Source organism: Macaca mulatta, chromosome X (genome assembly GCF_049350105.2).
Source record: "Macaca mulatta isolate MMU2019108-1 chromosome X, T2T-MMU8v2.0, whole genome shotgun sequence".
Classification (NCBI taxonomy): domain Eukaryota; kingdom Metazoa; phylum Chordata; class Mammalia; order Primates; family Cercopithecidae; genus Macaca; species Macaca mulatta.
This window is the reverse complement of record NC_133426.1, coordinates 50373065-50394062: the sequence shown is the minus strand read 5'-3', so window position 1 is coordinate 50394062 and position 20998 is coordinate 50373065. Positions and strand designations below refer to the sequence as shown.

At 37.8% G+C, this 20998-nt stretch overlaps 1 protein-coding gene across 1 annotated transcript in view; it reads left to right on the top strand.

The window, feature by feature from the left end:
- The first annotated feature begins 1436 nt into the window (after positions 1-1436).
- The window catches only part of DGKK (diacylglycerol kinase kappa), a 194286-nt gene continuing 174724 nt past the window's right edge, over positions 1437-20998 (top strand). The window contains exon 1 of the mRNA XM_028841913.2: positions 1437-1717. Coding sequence (XP_028697746.1) covers positions 1622-1717 — 96 coding nt within the window. The 5' untranslated portion in view covers positions 1437-1621. The remainder of the gene's footprint in view (positions 1718-20998) is intronic.

The following is a 20998-nucleotide window of genomic DNA, read 5'->3' as shown; positions in this document are numbered from 1 at the left end:
TTCCCAGGTGTTCTTTGTGCTTCTTGTATTTGGCTGTCTAGGTTTCTCACAAGGCTGGGGAAGTTTTCCTTGATTATTCCCCCAAATATGTTTTCTAGGCTTTTAGAATTCTCTTCTTCATCAGGTACACCAATGATTCTTAGGTTTGGTCATTTAACATAATCCCAGACTTCTTGGAGGCTTTGTTCATATTTTCTTATTCTTTTTTTCTTTGTCTTTGTTGGATTGGGTTAATTTTCTTTGTCTTTGTTGGATTGGGTTAATTTGAAGATCTTGCCTTCGAGCTCTGAATTTCTTTCTTCTACTTGTTCAATTCTATTGCTGAAACTTTCCAGAGCATTTCACATTTCTAAAAGTGTGTCCAAAGCTTCCTGAATTTTTTATTGTTTTTTTCTTTAAGCTAATCTATTTCTGTGAATATTTCTCCCTTCACTTCTTGTATCATTTTTTGGATTTCCTTGGATTGGGCTTGCCTTTCTCTGGTCCCTCCCTGATTAGCTTAATAACTAACCTCTTGAATTCTTTTTCATGTAAATCTGGGATTTCTTCTTGGTTTGGATCTGTTGCTGGTGTTGAAGAGCCTTGTTTTGTCATATTACCAGGGTTGGTTTTCTGGTTCCTTCTCATTTGGATAGGCTCTGTCAGAGGGAAGGTCTAGGGCTAAAGGCTGTTGTTCAGATTCTTTTGTCCCATGGGGTGTTCCCTTGATGTAGTACTCATCCCCTGTGAATGTGGCTTCCTGTGAGCCCAACTGCAGTAATTGTTGTCTCTCTTCTGGATCTAGCCGCCTAGCAAGTCTACCCAACTAGGGGTTATCTGCACAGAATCTTGTGATGTGAATTGTCTATGGGTCTCTCAGCCATGGATACCAGTGCCTGTTCTGGTGGAGGTGGCAGAGGGTGCAATGGACTCTGTAGGGGTCCTTAGTTTTGGTGGTTTAATGCTCTATTTTTATGCTGGTTGGCCTCCTGCCAGGAGGCGGCACTTTTCAGAAACTATCAGCTGTAGTAGTGTGGAGAGGGACCGGTGGTAGGTGGGGCTCTAGAACTCCCAAGATTATATGCCCTTTGTTTTCCACTACCAAGGAGTATAGGGAAGAACCATCAGGTGGGGGCAGGGCTGGGCATGTCTGAGCTCAGACTCTCCTTGGGTAGGTCTTGCTGCAGCTGCTGTGGGGGATGGGGGTGAGATTCCCAGGTCACTGGGGTTGTGTACCTAGGAGGATTATGGCTGCCTCTACTGAGCCATGAAGGTTGTCAGGGAAGTGGGGGAAAGCCGGCAGTCACAGGCCTCACCCAGCTCCTACGCAAACTGAAGTTTCACTCCCATTGTGCCTGCCCCCAACAGCCCCAAGTCTGTTTCCAGGCTGAGGGGGAGATGGGCTTGAAAATTTGCCCAAGGCTATCCTCCTCCCAGCTGCAAGAGAAAAGGGCTTTAGTTCTTCCCAAGCCTGTGAAGTCTGCACACCTGATTCGCTCCCTCCCCTGAGTTCTGGCCAGGAGGCTTCTCGCCCTGTTCAAATTGTTACAAAGTTCAGCTAGAGAATTTCTTCTTCCTGTGGAGTTTTACCCCCTGCTCCTCTGGACACCCTCTGGATGAATCCCTGTGGTGCCAGGCAGGCATGGGCTGCTTGGGGACCCAGCGAGCTCCCGGGGCCTTTCTGCAGCTTCCTCTACCCCTGTATGTCCCTCGGTTCTCCAAGCTGACTCAACTCCAGGTAAAGTAGGAAACTTCTCCCACAAACAGACTTTCAGCTTCTCCAGTGGGGGGTGTGTTTGGGAGAAGAGGGTGACCCTCTCCCACTTCCACCGTTGGGGCACTCACAGTATTTGGAGTGTCTCCTGGGTCTTGCAGGAGCAGTCTGCTTCCTTCAGAGGGTCTGTGAGTCCTCTCGGCATTGCTGGTTTGTTCTTGCAGCCGATATGGAGGTAAAATTCACAGTGCAAGCCTCTGCATGCTGCTCTGTCTTGAGCTGCAATCTAGTCCTATCTCCCGACTGCCATGATCCCCTGAATCCCCCATTGTAAGGATTTTAACTTTTACTCTGAATGAGGTAGTCATTGGAGGATTTGAAGCAGAAAAGTGACATATCTGACTTCAGCATTGAAAGTATTTCTCTGGGCCAGGCGTGGTGGCTCACGCCTATAATCTCAGCACTTTCAGAGGCTGAGGCGGGCGGATCACAAGGTCAAGAGATTGAGACCATCCTGGCCAACATGGTGAAAACCCGTCTGTACTAAAAATACAAAAATTAGCCGGCGTGGTGGTGTGCGCCTGTAGTCCCAGCTACTCAGGAGGCCAAGGCAGGAGAATTGCTCGAACCCGGGAGGTGGAGGTTGCAGCGAGCCGAGATCACGCCACTGTACTCCAGCCTGGGCGACAGAGCCAGACTCCATCTCAAAAGAAAGAAAATATCCCTCTGGCTGCTGTGAGGAAAACAAACTAGACAGGCAAGGGTGGAAACAGGGGGATGAGTAAGGAGGTCGGTGAGTGAATGGTGGCTGAGAACAAAGTGGTAGTGGTGAAAAAGATTAAAGAATGGTCAAATTCTGAGTAAATTATGAAGGTAGACCTGGTTATGAGGAAAGAGCAGTTATGGGGTGTGATAAAAAGAGAAGAATCGGCCAGGCACAGTGGCTCACGCTTGTAATCCCAGCACTTCGGGAGGTCGAGGCGGGTGGATCACGAGGTTAGGAGATCAAGACCATCCTGGCTAACACGGTGAAACCCCATCTCTACTAAAAATACAAAAAATTAGCTGATCATGATGGCACGCGCCTATAGTCCCAGCTACTCGGGAGGCTAAGGCAGGAGAATCGCTTGAACCCGGGAGGTGAAGGTTGCAGTGAGCCGAGATCATGCCACTGCCCTGCAGCCTGAACAACAGAGCAAGACTGTCTCAAAAAAAAGAAAAGAATGTCTGGTTCAGACTCCTCCATCACATTCTCTGTTGGGCCTAAGAATTGCTTTACTCAGGCAGCTGCCATTAATTCTTATCTTCTCCTGTTTCAGTCCAGTTCTGAAGATATTTAGCAGGTTGGCTATGTGCTCTGGGAAGTTGTCCTCTAGAGGATCATAGAAAAGAGCTGAAGCCAGCAGAATCATAGAGCCACTGTAGTGAAGGTGAGGCAGCTTGCCCTGATGTGCCCTAAGCCAATCTGATCACCTGCCTCAGAACCACTGCAAGAAAAAAGGATATTCTGAAATTTGAGGCCATACATGCCCATTTGCCTGCTGAGTGAGCAGCAATTATGGCCCGAGCAGGAAAGAGTGTGACTCCCCTGGTCCCCCCTGCAGACAGTCAGCAGAGACTCACTTTACAGCCTATAGATAATACCCCAGGTGGGGAATCCACTCTACCCCCTTTGCAAGTCACCTTTAAGAAGTGCCTCAGATCTCTAGGCAGACATTTGTAACCTAGAAGAGAGAAAGCTCTGGTTTTCTATTCTGGGTGACAGCTGTATGTTAAAACATTTGCAGACATGTGAAAAGTAATTGGTTTTGCTCCTTCCCACTCCCTGTTTTTTGGGTCATGTCTACTAGGATTTACAGTTTGAAAATTCTTGAGAATACCAGCTAATTCTAGTCATGCTTTCAATTGCATCCTTCTAACAACTACATTTCCAGGAAGATATCAGGCAGGTTAAAAGTTTCTTAGCAGATCCAAAAATTGAAAGGGAGAGGCATAACACTTCATCAGAGAGCAGAGTGCACTAGGAAATGGGGAAAAGCCTGTCCCCCTTTAGTCTATTCTGAATCTAATGTAACACATCCTATCCATGTACACATAGCTTCCCCAAATTGTCTGGACTGGTGTAGATAACAGGGACTGGGCAATGCAGACATCTCCCAATTCTAGCAATGGTATATAGACCAATAGCAGGAAAAGTAGTTGAGATATAGTCTCACTCCTTTTTAGCTATTCCGTCCCCAATGGTGGCACACTACCCCCTAAGAATGGTGGCCACATATGTGTGACAGCTTTCCTAACTCAAGCCTGTCTATGGTTGTACTTGCCAACTGGAAGACACCAGCAACCCAAAGCTATAGAGGGACAGTAGTCTGAGCCACAAGCCACCAGGAGAGGAAGTGACCCAAAAAGTAAATGCATTTTCACTAGGAATTCCATTTAGATGGGCCTTTAAGGGATCACTGACTAATAACACTAAAATAGTTCTTCTGAAGGCTATGCTGAGAACTCTACAAGTCATAAGGTGGTAATAGTCATAGCTTTCATTTGTGGTGATCTACCCTGTACTGGACACTTTACATGCCTTTGTTAATTTAATAATTACAACAACCTTTCAAAATTGGCATTGACATACCCAGTTGAAATATGAGGAAATGAAGGCTACTACTGACTTTGCCCATGTCCCATAACTAATCAATGGCAGATTCAGGATTCAAAGTTGGGCCTGCTGTGCTTGTTCTACAACACTGGATGCAAGTCTCTAGAATTCAAGATTCTTTGAAGCTGCCTCCCTTCTTACCTATCAAACTCTCTCGACTCATGGCTTCACAGTCTGTGTGATCTAATTGAACCTCTATCACCACACACCCTCATGAAAACACCTTGCACACTCCAGGAGGTATATGGGATATTAGTTAAGACTGTAGGCTCTGGAGCCAGACTGTCTAGGTTCATAATGCCTCTTCTGCCATTTACCTATGGTGTGGACTGTTTCTCATCTGTAAAACTGGGGTAATGTACCTATCTCAAAGGGTTGTTTTGAGGATTAAATGAGATAGTATATATAAAGCTCTTAGAATGGTGTTTGGCACATAGTAAGACATCTTTAAGTGTTAAGTGTTATTTTTCCTATCTTCTTTCCCATTTCTGTTTTTCTGTTATGCTTTATTTAGAAAACAGTTCCCATCCTTTTCCTTCCATCCAGGTACTTCTTAGCAAGCCTTCAAGGCCTAGCTCAAACCTCCCTCAAGATTTTTCTGACCATAACTCTGCAGTACTTACTTTTGACATATTACCCACTTATTTTGTGTTAACTGTCCCTAGCCTAAGCCTGGAACCTAGGAGGTGCTCATTAAATGCTTGTGGAGATGCACAAATTTATAAATAAAGGAGTCTTGTTGCTAGCTGTTTTTTATATGTGAAGATTCCTCCCAACCACCCACCCTGCGACACACACACCCAATTAGGCAATGCAAGCATTCCTGTCCTTTTTTATAACTTCGCTTAACAAGACTTGGATTTCAGGGTGGGATTTTTTTGTCCAGGCAACTTGCTCATTTCTCTCTCTCTGGCTGGTCTCCAGGAGACAGATGAACGCTAATTTGCCAACACTTTGCCTTCCTGACTAGGTACCTTAGCTTTATAGTGGGAAAAGCATAACTTTCCTCCTTTTTACTGGTCTAAGGACCACTGAGGGATTCAAATTTGAGGTTCTGAAGCTTCTCTTTCTAGTCCAATTCCTGGGCCCTCTTCTCATCCCATTCTGTATTCTACCTGGGTGATAGCATTAATTCACATAGTTTTAACTACTGCCTCCATATTAATGGTTCCCATGCACTGCTATGCTGGTAAATGTTTAACCACTGGCTCTCTGTCATCAATTGATGGACATTTGGGTTTTTTACACTGTTTACACCTTTGGTTATTATAAATAATGGTGCTTCAACATCTACATCCTCTCAGAATACCATTTCCTCATCTTTCCTTCGTAATTTCAAATGTCAGCTCAGATATCTGCACCTCCAAAAGCCTTCTTAGGCCTATGCAGAAATTATGGAAGTTTCTACAGTGTCTTTTTCCCCTACTTGATACTTATACTGTGATCAAGTGTTTCCCCCACTATACTACAAGTAACTCGAGGTAGAGACTATATTTATTAATCTCTGTATCCCCAGCCCTAGCACAGTACATATCTTGCAAGAAATATTCAGTAAATATTTGTTGAATGAATGAATCAGCTCAGTCTCTATGCTCATCCCCCATCTCCATATACTTACACCAGTGACCTTGTTCTGTCAGTTACCTTAACTCCTCCTCAAAACCCACATACACCATTCATTGTCTCTTTCCATTGGTGCTTTTCCTCAGCCTATTGACACTCTCTTTCAATCATTTCGTTCATTGCCACCCTTCTTAAGTGGGTGTTTGGAGGCCCCATAGCCATTCTCTCTCTACCCACTCCTTTTGGAACTCTATAACGCTACTAGAACTCTATGGAAACTGCTCTTTTTAAAGCTTTTCTGCTGCCAAATTCAAGGGGTCTTTCTCAGAAGCCTGTCCCCCTTTTGTCTATCCTGAATCTAATATAATACATCCCCCACCCCGGAACACACACCTTCCCCAAATTCTCTTCTTTTTAGTCTTCCATAATAGGATTCTAGTCTGGTAATCCTTCTGCCTCTCAGGCCGTGTCTTCTTTGTTTTCTTCGCTACAGTCTCTTTGGCCTCTCCTCACATTGGTGATGCTTCTCCAAATTGAATATTGTCCAACTGCATTTTAATCAATACTCTCCAGAAAATTTTCCCTCTCTTTATTTCCTTTCCCCACCCTCCTCTCACTTTGTTCCTGTAATTCCAGATGTCCAAGAAACAGTCCCATATAAGCTATTCACTTCCTCTTCATCCCCTGAACATTTCACCATGAAATCTGTGAGCTCCCTCTCTCAGTGAGCATTCCAGCCCAACTTTCTTTCCTCTTTCAGTGGAATTAAAAATGTTGTGTCATCTTTGACTTCCCTATTGCCTTTATTCCTAAGGACCAATTAAACTCTATAATACAAACACTTTTATCTCTTTCCTCTCCACCTCTTTCTCTCCGGCCCTACCCTAACCATCCTCTTCTTTATTCTTGAAACTTTACACTTGATCTGTGCAACAGCCTTCCAGTTGTTCTCCCTGCCTTCATCCCTCTCTGCCCTGTTACCAATTCCAACTACCCAATGAATGTTACTCAAGGTAAAACTGTAAGCATGTTCACCAAAAGACATGTACAAGAATGCTCATAGCAGCAATATTTTTTAAAACCTCTAAAGTTGATATAATCTATCAACAGTAGAATGGATACATATATTGTGATATAGCCATACAATGTAATATTATACTGCTTATGAAAATGAAGGAACTACACCTGCATGCAACAAATGATGGAACCTAAAAATAAAATGTTGATCAAAAGTTCTGGGACATAAAATAACACATATTATATAATTCCATTTATATAAGGTTCAGTAACAGACAAAAATAATATATGGTTACGAGAGTGGGCACACTGGCTTACACCTGTAATCCCAACATTTTGGGAGGCTGAGGCAGAAGGATCGCTTGAGTGCAGGAGTTCAAGAACAGCCTGGGCAACATAGTGAGATCCTGTTTATACAAAAAATAAAAAATTAGCCAGGCATGGTGGCCCACACCTGTAGTCCCAGCTACTCAGGTGACTGAGGCAGGAGGATTGCTTCTGCCCAGGAGGTCAAAACTACAGCGAGCTATGATAACACCACTGTACTACAGCCTAGACTACAGAGGGAGATTCTGTCTCGAAAAAGAAACAAGAATATATGGTGATCAAAACAGGATATTTGTTATCCTTGATCAGTAATAGTGCCTGGAAAGAGACACAGGAAGACTTTGGGCAGGGAAGAATGGAAGACAAGTTCTGTTTTTTGATACATGGGTGTGCTCCATTTGTGATAATTTATTGACTTGATTGCCCATGTGCTTTTCTGCATGCACATTAAAATCTGACTGTGTCACTCCCTTTCTGAGCTAAGTATAATAGAATGAGCACAGGCCTCTGGCATCTGACAGACCTGAGTTAGAATCTCAGTTCTTCCAGATAATTGTTTATGACCTTAAACAAGTCATTTCATAAGTCTGTTTCCTCATCTGTAAAATGTGAATAATAATTTCTATTTTTCTTGGTATTTGTAAGGATTACATTGAGAAAATGCACTTGCAGCTTCTGGCATAGGTTCTGGCATAAAAAGTAGTAGGCACTTAGTCAATGCTAATTGCTACAGTTGATGTTGGGGGTGGGAGGCAGGGGACGGAAGTATTCCATAATCCTGTGATTAGGTGTCAGCCTTAGTTGGCCTGTTCCTCTAGGCTGTGACCTTTACAGGTGCTTATGAGCTTTTCCTCTTTCTTAGGTGACACTGGAAGAATAGAAGGGGTTGGAGTGGTCTAATTGCCCTTGCCCATACTGGATAAGGCTCTGGTAAAGTAGTTTCCCTTAAGGGAAGCCTCTTGTTATGGAGAACATAACATTCTGGGCCTACTTCAAAACTGTTACTTAAAATGGGTTGAATTATGTCTCTCATGTCCACTTGGATGTTGACGTCGTAACCCCCAGTACACTTGATGTGACTTTATTTTGAGATACAGTCTACACAGAAGTAATCAAGGGAGGTCATTATGTTGGGCCCTAATCCAATGAGACTGGTGTCCTTATAAGTTTGGACACAGAGACATGCACAGAGGGAAAGTGATGTGAAGATATAGGGAGAGTGATGTGCTTTCTCCAAAGAAGATATGCAAATGGCCAGTAAACACATAAAAAGATGCTCAGCATCGTTAGTCATTAGGGAAATGCAAAGCAGAATCGCAGTAAGATGCCACCTCACATACACTAGGTGTCTATAATCAAAAGTACAAAAAATAGCAAGTGTTGGCAATGATGTGGAGAAATTGGAAAACCTATACATTGCTAGTAGAAATGTGAAAGGGTTCAGCTACTTTGAGAAACAGTGTGACAGTTCCTCAAAATGTTAGACATGGAATACTGTATGACCCAGCAAATCTACTCTAGATATTTACCTAAGAGAACTGAAAGCTTAAGTCCACACAAAAACATGTAAATTAATGTTCATAGCAGCATTATCTATAATAGCCAAAAAGCAGAAACAACCCAAATGTCCAACAACTGGTGAATGGAAAAAAATGTTTATGCCTACAATGGAATAATATTTGTCAATAAACAGGAATGAACTGCTACTGGTACTGGTACAATATGAATACACCTTAAAAACATGGTTACATGAAAGAATTAGTCACAAAATACCACATATTTTACGATTCCGTTCATAGGAAATATCCCAAATAGTCAAGTCTACAGAAACAGGAAATAGATTAATGGTTGCCTAGAGCTGGGGAAAGGGAGAGGAGGTTGGCAGATAGGGAGTGACTGCTAATGCATATGGAAATTTATACATATATATAAAGCTACTACAGATTCACAGGAAGTTGCAAACATAGTACCAAGAGGTCTCATGTATCATTCATTCTGTTTTCCCTAATGTTTACATATTATATAATTATAGTACAATATCAAAACCAAGACGTTAACATTGCTACAAACTGTGTGTATAGTTCTGTGTCATTTAATCACGTGCAGATTCCTGTAAACACCTCAATCAAGATATAAAACTATTCCATCACTTCAAAAATCTCCCTCATGTTACCCCTTTATGGTTATACCTACTTCTTCTATACCCCAAATCCTCATTCCCTGGCAACCACTAATCTGTTTCTCATGTCTATAGTTTTGTTATTTCAAGAGTGGTATATAAATGGAATCATACAGTATGTTATCTTTTAAGAGTGTCTCTTTTTTTGACTCAGTGATTTCACTGAGATGCATCCAAGTTGTCCCATGTATCAGTGGTTAATTAGTTTTTATTACTGTATAGTATTCCATGTTATTGATGCACCACAGTTTGTTTCACCATTCACCCATTGGGCATTGAATTATTTCCAATTTTCTTTGGCTATTGCAAATAAAGGTGGCATGAACAATTGTGTACAGGTGTTTGCATGGAAATAAGTTTTTGTTTCTTTGGGATAAATGCCCAGAAATGAAAGTTATGGGTCATATGATAACTCTATGTTTAGTATTTTTTAAAATACCATCCTCAGCAAACTAACACAGGAACAGAAAACCAAATACCACATGTTCTCACTTATAAGTGGGAGCTAAATGAGGAGAACTTATGAACAGGAAGGAAACAACAGACTGGGGTCTACTTGAGGGTGGAGGGTGGGAGGAGGGAGAGGAGCAGAAAAGATAACTATTGGGTACTTGACTTAATTCCTGGGTGATGAAATCATCTGTACAACAAAACCCTGTAACATGAGTTTACTGTGTAACAAACCTTCACAAGTACCCCTAAACCTAAAATGAAAGTTAAAAAAAGAAACAAACAGTGTTTGTTGGGAGAAGGATATTGAAGTCTCCAATTATAATTGTGGATTTATCTAATTCCCTTTTCAGTTCTATCAGTTCTTGCTTCATATATCTTGCAGCTCTGTTGTTTTTGCGTACGCATTTAGGATTTCTATGTCTCCTTGATGGATCGATCCTTTTATCATTATGTAATGTCTCTGTCCCTCATTATTTTCTGTGCTCTGAAGTCTACTCTACCTAAAATTAATTTAGCCACTCCTGCTTTTTTTGATTATTTTGCATAGTATATCTTTTTCCATCCTTTTACTTTTCACATATATACATCATTATGAAGTGATTTTCTTGAAGTTGGTATGTAATAGAGCCTATTTTAGTCTATTTTGTTGATCTCTGTCTTTTAACTGTTGTATAGAGGTCACTTACATTTACTTTAATTATTGATGTATTGGGGCTTATGCTGCCATTTTATTTTTTATTTTTTGTTCTCTGTTTTTCATTTTTCTGTTTTTTGTTTCCTTCCCTCCTATGGGTTAACATTTTTTAGAATTCTGTTTTTATTTAAATATTATGTTTTTGGATGTGTATCTTTGCATACATTTTTGGTGGTTGTACCATCTATTATATTTTATGTATTTATACATCTGTGTCTATCTCTCTATCTTTAAAAAGTCTACCAGTTTGAGTGAAGCATAGAAAACTTACCTCCCTTTATGTCCTTTTGCCCTTCTCCCATTTATAATATAATTGTCTTAAATATTTCTTCTGTATACATTGAGAACAATATCAATGTTATTTTTTCTTCAGCCATCAATCATAATTTGGAAAATTCAAGAGGAGAAGCAAAATCTATAGTATTTCCCTATATAATTTTCTTTTGCCACTGATCTTTTTCCCTCCAGATAGTCGAAGATTCCTGTTTTCTCATTTTCTTTCTATTCCAAGAGTTTCCTTTTGCAATTTTTTAGGCTATGTAGATCTGGTAGTGACAAATTCACTTAGTTTTTCTTCTGAGAGTGTTTGGGTTTTCCTTCATTCCTGAAGGATATTTTTGTTGAAAATGTAATTTGAAGTTGGCAGTTCCTTCCAGCTCTTGAAAAATGTTGCACACACTTCCTTCTGGCCACCATAGTTTTTGATAAGAAATTTGTTGTCTTTCAAATTGTTTTTCCCCTATAGGCAATGTGTTGTTTCTCTTTGGCTGCTTTCAGAGTTTTTGTTTTTGTTTTTAGTTTTCATAAATTTTAATGTGATGTGTCTTGTCATGGATTTCTTTGGGTTTGTTATGTTTGGAGTTCATTTGATTCTTGAATTTTTAGGTTTATGTCTTGTGTCAAATTTTGGAAAATTTCAACCATTATTTCTTTGAATACTTTCTCAGTCCCTCCCTCTTCTTTCTTCTTTCCGTCTGAAACTCAAATAACATAAATTTTAGGTCTTTTGTTATAGTCTCATAGGTTCCTGACACACTATTTTTTCTCTGTTATTCAGATTTGGTCATTTCTATTATTCTGTATTCAAATTCTTTCCTCTGTTGTCTCCATTCAGCTGTTGAGTTCATTGTTGATATTTCGAAGTTAACTATTGTGTTTTTTACTTCTAAATTTTCCATTTGGCTCTTTTTATATATTATATTTGCTTGCTGCAATTTTTCTATTTCTTTGCTGATAATTTCTATTTTTTGTAACTTTTTAAAGTGTGGTTATGATTGCTCATTGAAGCATTTTTATGATAATTGCTTTAAACTCTTTGTCAGATAATCCTAACATCTGTCAATGTGTTAGCATCTGCTGATTGGTTTTTATCATTCAAGTTGAAATCTTCTTAGTTTTTTTTGCATGTCAGTGATTTTCAATTGAAACTTGGACATTTGAGGTATTATGAAAGTCTACATCTTATTTAAATCTTGTGTTTTAGAAGGCCTTCTCTGACACCACTCTACAGGTGAAGGATGGTGCCACCTTATTACTTCCAAGGAGTCTGGGACTCCTTGTTACTTCTGGGTGGAGGCAGGAATTTAATGAGACGGTGTTATTCCTTGAATTTCAAGATCCCTAACTGTTTTACCTTTTTTTTTTTTCTGCATTTTTTTTTTTTTTGGCACGTCAGTGATTTTCAATTGGAACTTGGACATTTGGGGTATTATGAAAGTCTACATCTTATTTAAATCTCATGTTTTAGAAGGCCTCCTCTGATACCACTCTGCAGGTGAAAGATGGTGCCACCTTATTACTTCCAGGTGGGTGTAGAAATCCAGGTTTCCACTCAGTGTTTGTTGATATCTGGCAGGAAAGGACTTCTTGTTACTTCTGGGTGGAGGTGGGAATTTAGTAAGATGGTGTTATTCCTTGGGTTTCAAGGTCCCTAACTGTTTTACCTTTTTTTCCTGCACCTTTTAGATACTTCCAAATTTCTGTCCCATATAATGTTCAGAATTTTTAATCTGTACTTAATTGGAAGAATATGAAAATTATGTCTATTCCATCTTTCCAAAGCATAAATTCAGACATTATCTTTTGGGGTGATTAAAATGTTTTAAATTTACATTTTAGTGATGATTGTACAGTTCTCCACATATATTCAACACCATTGAATTGTATACTTTCAATGGGTTATTTTACAATATGTGAATTATATCTCTATAAAACAGTTAAAAGTCAAAAAACAAAACAAAACAAAAACAAAAAGAAGTAAGGGTCGGGTGCAGTGGTTTATGCCTGTAATCCCAGCATTTTGGGAGGCCAAGGTGGGAGGATCACTTGAGGTCAGGAGTTTGAGACCAGCCTGACCAACATGGCAAAAACCCGTCTCTACTAAAAATACAAAAATTAGCTGGGTATGGTGGCACATGCCTGTAATCCCAGCTACTTGGGAGGCTGAGGCAGGAGAATTGCTTGAACCTGGGAGGTGGAGGTTGCAGTGAGCCGAGATCACACCACTGCATTCCAGCCTGGGTGACGGAGTGAGACTCTGTCTCGGAAAAAAAAAAAAAATTTAAAAAATAATTATAATAATAAATGAGAGGGTTGCTCAGTAGCTAGAAGAGTACATGAGGTGGCTTATTTTTTTGGGGGGTAAATGTCAAGGGGGGACTGCCTCTATTTCTGCCTCTCTATGTTCTCTCTAATTGTCCAATGACTAACTCCAATGTTACTGTCTCTATGTCTCCTTATCCATGAAATGTTTCTCCATGGCAAACTAATTTTGTTGAGTGACTACCTCAACATTAGCACAGGCACTATGATAGTCATTATCATATTCAATTATCCCGGTGATACTGTATGGTAAATAGTGTTATTTCCATTTTAAATTTGAAGAAAGTATGGTTCTGTAAGGTTAAACAACTTGTCCAAAGTCAAACAAGTGAGAAGTGAGGAAGCTGAGATTTCTACTTTATCATCTTATCTCCTTTATAGTTTTCTTCACTTTCTGCCTTGCATTACAGACACTTGTCTATTTGTACCATTATCTGTACTAAGTTGCAAGCTTCCTGAATGAAGGAATAATGTCTTATTCACATTTGGATGTTTTGCAGTGCCTAACATGTAAGTGTTGTTGTCAATAATGAAATGTTGAATGAATAAATGGCTATAATAAAGTCCATTGAATGAAAAATATTGTATGGCTAGTGCTATTATCTTCCTCTGCTAGGTAAACAGGAAACCTGAGAGGCCCCAAATGAGTCAGGCATGGAATAAGTGCCACTATTCAGTGCTATACGAGTCCTTTGTTGGATATGTTATTTTCAAATATATTTTCCCAGTCTATAGCTCATCTTTAACAGTGTCTTTCAGAGTGAAAGTTTTTATTTTGATGCATTCCAATTTATCTACTTTTTTTTCCTTTGCTGATATCACTTTTGGTATCATGTCTAGGAACTTTTCATCTAATCCCAGATCATCAAGATTCTCCCCTGTGGTTCATCTTTAAAATTTTATGGTAGATCTATGACCTGAGTTAATTTTTATGTAAGGTTTAAGTAAACATCCATTTATTTGTCTATGAATGTCTAATTGTTCCAGTACCATTTGTTGAAGACTATACTTTCTCCATTAAATTGCTTTTGCACCTTTGTCAAAAATCAATGACCATATTTCTGTGGGTGTGTCTATGGACTTCCTATTTCTATTCCTGTTGTTATCTTTCTGTTGCTTTCACTTCCACAGTATCTTGATTACTGTAGTCTTATAGTAATTCTCTATTCTGTTCCATTGGTCAGTTTATCTATTCAATTCACCAGTACCATGCTGTCTTGATTATTGTAACTTTATAGTAAGCCTTAAAGTTGGGTAGTGTCAGTCTTCCGACTTTTTTGTTCTTCAGTATTGTGTTAACTATTTTGAATCTTTTGCCCTTCCATATAAATGTTAGAATCAGTTTGTCAGTAACCATTGCTAAATTCTAGCAAGTTATTTTTCCAACTTTTATAGTTGGGAAAAATTGACATCATAACAATATTGAGTATTCCTATCCATGAGTATGTACTATCTCCTCATGAATTTATATTTTCTTGGATTTCTTGAATCAGTTTTGTAGTTTTCCTCATATAGATCCTGTAGGAATTTCGTTAGCTTTATTCCTAAGTATTTCATTTTTTTTGGTGCTAATGTAAACAGTTATGTTTCTATTTCAAATTCTAATCGTTCATTGCTATTGTATAGGAAAGAAATAGACTTTTGTATATTAACTTTATATCCTGTGGCTTTCCTGTAATAGATTGTTAGTTCCAAGAGTTTTTTGTCTATTCTTTTGGATTATCTACATAGACAATTATGTTATCTACAAAGATAGTTTTATTTTCTCCTTCCCAACTGTATACATTTTATTTCCTTTTCTTATCTTATTGCATTAGCTAAGACTTCTAGTACAATGGTGAATAGCAGTGGTGAGAAGAGCATCCTTGCCTTGTTCCCAGACTCAGGGAGCAAGCATCCAGTTTCTCACCTTTAAGTTTAATCTTAGTTGTAGACTTTTTGTAGATTTCTAAAAAGCTGAGGGAGTTCCTCTCTTCCTCGCTTGCTGAGGGTTTTTATTATGAATCTGTGTTAGATTTCATCAAATGCTTTTTTCTGCATGAATTGATATGATCAGATGATTTTTACTTTTTAGCCTACTGATATGGTAGATTATATTAATTGAATTTTGAATGTTTAACCAGCCATACATACTTGGAATAAATTTGATTTAGTCATGGTACACAATTATTTTTATACATTGTTGGATTTGATTTGCTAGTATTTTGTCGAGGATTTTGGTATCTATGTTCATAAGGATGTTGGTCTGCAGTTTTGTTCTTGTAATATCTTTATGTGGTTTCAGTATTAAAATAATGCTGACCTCATAAGATCAGTTAGGAAATGCTCTCTTCTGTTTATATTTTCTGAAAGAGATTATAAAGAGTTGGTATCATTTCTTCCTTGAATGTTTGGTAGAATTCATCAGTAAAACCACCTGGGCCTACTACTTTCTCTTTTGGGAGGTTATGAATTATTGACTTAATTCCTGTAATGGATATAGACCTATTCAGATTATCTATTTCTCTTTGTGTGAGTTTTGGTAGTTTTTTTTCAAGTATTGGTCCATTTTATCTAGGTTATCATATTTGTGGGCATGGAATTGATCATAATATTCTTTTATTATCCTCTCTAACACCCATGGGCTCTCTTTGATTTCTGATATTAGTATTTTATGTCCCCTTTATTTTCTTTTCATGGTTAGCCTGGTTAGTGATATATCAATTTTGTTGACCTTTTCAAAGAACCAGCCTTTGATTTTGTTAATTTTCTCTATTGATTTCCTGTTTTCAATTTCATTGATTACTGATCTAATTTTTATTTTCTTCTGCTTGCTTCAGACGTATATTATTCTTCTTTCTCTAGTTTCCTAAAGTGGAAACAAAGATTATTGATTTTATATTTTTTTCTTCTATAATCTGTGCACTCAATGCTATAGATTTCCCTCTAAACGCTGATTTTACTGCATCCCAGAAATTTTAATAATTTGTATTTTCATTTTCATTAAGTTTAAAATATTTTAAGGTTTCTCTTAGGACTTTTTTTGACTTCTGTATTATTTAGAAGTGTATTGCTTAATCTCCATTTTTTTTTTTCATTTTTCAGCTGTTTTTCTATCCCTGATTTCTAGTTTAAGATTCCAGTGTAATCTTTAAGTATATTTTGTATTATTCATATTCTTTTAAATTTGTTAAGGTATATTTTATGGCTCAGAATGTGGTCTATCTTGGTGGTGTTCCATGTAAACTTGAGAATAATGTGTATTCTGCTCTTGTTGAATGAAGTATTCTATAAATGTCAATTAAATTTAGTTGATTGATGGTGCTGTTGAGTTCAACTATATCCTTACTGATTTTCTGCCAACTGAATCTGTCAATGACTGATTGAGGGGTGGTGAAGCCTCTAACTATAATAATGAATTCATCTATTTCTCCTTGTAGGTCTATTAGTTTTTGTCTCACATATTTTGATGCTCTGTCTTTATATGCATATACATTCAGGATTGTTACATCTTCTTAGAGAATATGCCTCTTTATCATTACATAATACTTTTCTTTATCCTTGATAAATCTTTATCCTTGATAAATTTCCTTGCACTGAAGTCTGCTTTGTGAAACTAATATAGCTAATCCAGATTCCTTTTGATTATAGTTAGCATGGCATATCTTTACTTTATCTTACCCCTTTACTTTTAATCTATTTCTTTATATTTAAAGGTTTCATTTAGACAACATGTAGTTGGGTCTTATTTTTTAATCTACTCTGACAACCTCTGACTTTTAATTGATGCAGTTATAGCATATACATTTAAAGTGATTACAATATAGTTAGATTAATATCTAGCATGTCTGTAACTCTTTTATATTTGTTGCACTTGTTGTTTGTTTTTATCTTCCCCTCTTTTTCTGACTTCTCTGATTTTAATTGTACATATTTCGTAATTTCATTTTCTCTCCTTTCATAGCATATTATACTTCTTTTTATTAATAATTTATTAATTTCCTTAGAGTGTACAGTATGCATTTACAATTTAATATAATTTACAAGTACTATAAGTCCACTTTTAAATAATAGCATACTTCACAGGTAATGCAGATGTTTTATAACAGTAATTCCAAATTCCCCCTCATCACTCATAACATTATCATTTATTTCACTTATTGATAAACCGCAATCACCAAATACATTGTTATTATTATTTCAATGTGTTATCTCTTAGATCAACTAGGAATAAGAAAAATAAAAGATTTTATTTTACCTTCATTTATTCCTTCTCTAACATTCTTCCTTTATGTAAATCTGAGTTTCTGATCTATCTCACTTTAGGATTCTGGCTACAAGATTCTTGGGATTGGGGGCAGTGGCTCATGCCTGTAATCCCAGCACTTTGGGAGGCTGAGGCAGGTGGATCACGAGGTCAAGAGATCGAGACCATCCTGGCCAACATGGTGAAACCCCATCTCTACTAAAAATACAAAAACTAGCTGGGTGTGGTGACATACATCTATAGTCCCTGCTACTTGGGAGGCTGAGGCAGGAGAATCGCTTGAACCCTGGAGGTGGAGATTGCAGTGAGCCGAGATCATGCCACTGCACTCCAGCCTGGCTACAGAGCAAGACTCTATCTCAAAAAAACAAACAAACAAAAAAAAATCTTGGTTGACAGCTTTTTGTGGTTTTGTTTTGTTTTGTTTTGTTTTGTTTCTTAGTACTTTGAAGATGTTCCTTCTCTCTGAGGAACTATTAACATTTCTTGCAAAACAGGTCTACTAGTGACAAAGTCCTACAATTTTAGTTGCTTTTTGAAAGTCTTTATTTCTCCCTCACTCTTGAAGGATGCAGAACTCTAGGTTGGTGGGGATTTTTTCATTTCAAAATTTAAATATTATACTTCATTCTCTTTTTTCTTGCATGGTTTCTGAAAGAAAGAATGATATGATTCTTATACTTGCTCCTCGGTAGGTAAGGTTTTTTATTTTCCTCTGGCTTCTTTCACAACTTTTCTTTTCCTCTGGCTTCTTTCACAGTTTTCTCTTTGTCTTTGATTTTGTGAAGTTTGAATATGATATACCTACATGTAGATGTTTTGGTATTTATCCAGCTTGTTGGGGCTCCAAGCTTCCTGAATCTGTGCTTTGGTGTTTGTCATTAATTTTAGGAAATTGTCAGCTATTATTATTTTAAATATTTCTTCTATTCCTCTCTTGTCTGATATTCCCATTGCACTTATGTTTTACCTTTTCTAATTGTTCCAAGTTGTCTTTTTTATTCTTTCTCTTTTGCGGGTTTGTAAGTTTCTATTGGCACACCTTCAAGCTCACTGATTTTTCCCTTACCATGTCCAGTCTACTGATGAGCCCATCAATGGCATTCTTCATTTCTGTTACAATGTTTTTTTTCTTTCTAGAATTTATTTTCAATTCTTTCTTAAAATTTCCTTCTCGCTGCTTACATTACCCATGTGGTTTTGCATGTTGTCCACTTTTTCTGTTAGAGCCCATAGTATTTTATTCACAAGTATTTTGAATTCCCAGTCTGATAATTCCAAAATCTCTGCCATATCTGAGTCTCATTCTGGTGCATTTTTGTGTGTGTGCCCTTTAGTGCTTCTGGTAATTGTTTGTTGAAAACCGGATATTACGTATCAAGTAATAGGAACAGAGATAAGTATGCCTTTAGGGTGAGGTTTTATGTTTATCTGGCTAGGAACTAAGCTCTGTTTAATGTTTTTTGTAGATATAGGTGAACTTCAATTTCCTCTAGTGTCCTTATTTTTATCTTCTCTGATATCTTTGGGTTTGCCTAGCAACTGCTTCCTAAATAGAATCCGCAAGATTTTTTCAGCTACAATTCACTATAATTATAAAGGAACCCTGTTAATGTGGTTAGATGTGGAGGAAAGTGAAGCCTCCTGTAATCTTATTAGGTATTATCTTTTAGTAAGCCTGTGTTTTTTAACCAATAGATAATCTTTCTTTTTTCATTGAGTTGTTTAATCCATAAACATTGAATATTATTATTGATAAATTGGATTTATGTCTGTCATTTTGCTTTTGGTTTTCTATATATTTCATGTCTTTTCTGTTTCCTTTTTAATGCTTTGTTTTGCACTAAGTGAATATGCCTAGTGTAACAGTTTAATTCCTTTAATTATTTTTTCACTATATATATATATATATATATATATATATATATATATTTTTTTTTTTTTTTTTTGAGACGGAGTCATGCTGTGTCGCCCAGGCTGGAGTGCAGTGGCCGGATCTCAGCTCACTGCAAGCTCCGCCTCCCGGGTTCACGCCATTCTCCTGCCTCAGCCTCCCAAGTAGCTGGGACTACAGGCGCCCGCCACTTCGCCCGGCTAGTTTTTTGTATTTTTTAGTAGAGACGGGGTTTCACCATGTTAGCCAGGATGGTCTCGATCTCCTGACCTCGTGATCCGCCCGTCTCGGCCTCCCAAAGTGCTGGGATTACAGGCTTGAGCCACTGCGCCCCGCCTTCACTATATTTTTTGAGTTATATTCTCTAGGGCTTACCACGTACATCTTAACTTATCAGAATCTAATTCATATTTATACTAGCTGATTTCTAGTATGATATAAAAATATTATTCCTATACAGCTCTATCTGCTCCTGTTCTGTGACATTATTGTTATATAGATAGATAAATAGATAGATAATATCTATATATATTTTAAAACCAACAATGCAGTGTTATAATTATTACGTTATATGAATTTATGTATTCGAAAGAAGCTGAGAGAAGAAAGGACAAGTATTTTTTAAGCAGTTTAGTAGCCTTCTTAATTAGCTATTTGGATTCTTTTTGTTTCTTCTTTTGTATTCATGTTACCATGTGGTGTCATTTTCTTACTCCAAATCAGCTTTTTTTCTACCTGCAAGCTTTGTCCTTTTATTATCAAACTGATTGCATTCTATATAAGTCCAAAATACAATTACATGCATACATATTTTATGTGATTGACTTTTAAGTTGGCTATACTGTTACTTATAATTACCTGCACAATTACCTTTATCAGTGCTTATTTTTTCTTGTGGATTTGAATTTCTATCTGGTATCACTTGCTTTCAGCCCGAGGAACTTTCTTCAATATTTCTTAGAAATCCAGTATTCTAACAACAAATTCTCTCTGGTTTTGTTGATCTGAAAATGTCTTTGTTTCCCCTTCATTTTTGAAAGGTAGATATTCCGGCTACAAGATTCTTGGGGTTGGGGGCAGTGGCTCATGCCTGTAATCCCAGCACTTTGGGAGGCTGAGGCAGGTGGATCACGAGATCAAGAGATCGAGATCATCCTGGCCAACATGGTGAAACCCTGTCTCTACTAAAAATACAAAAATTAGCTGAGTGTGGTGACATACACCTATAGTCCCTGCTACTTGGGAGGCTGAGGCAGGAGAATCACTTGAACCCTGGAGGTAGAGTTTGCAGTGAGCCAAGATCATGCCACTGCACTCCAGCCTGGCTACAGAGCAAGACTCTATCTCAAAAAACAAAAACAAACAAAAAAAATCTTGGTTGACACCTTTTTGTGGTTTGGTTTGGTTTTGTTTCTCAGTACTTTGAAGATGTCACACCACTGCTTTCTGGACTCCATTGTCGCTGATATGAAGTAATCTACATCTTCTTTGTACATGATGAGTCATTTATCCCTCACTAATTTTAAATTTTTCTCTTTGTCTTTGAGTTCAACATTTTAACTATAATGTGTCCATGTGTGTCTCTCTTTGCATTTATCTTTATTGGAGTTCATTGAGCTTCTTGCATGTGTAGATTAATATTTTTCATCAAAGTTATGAAATTTTCAGCCATTAT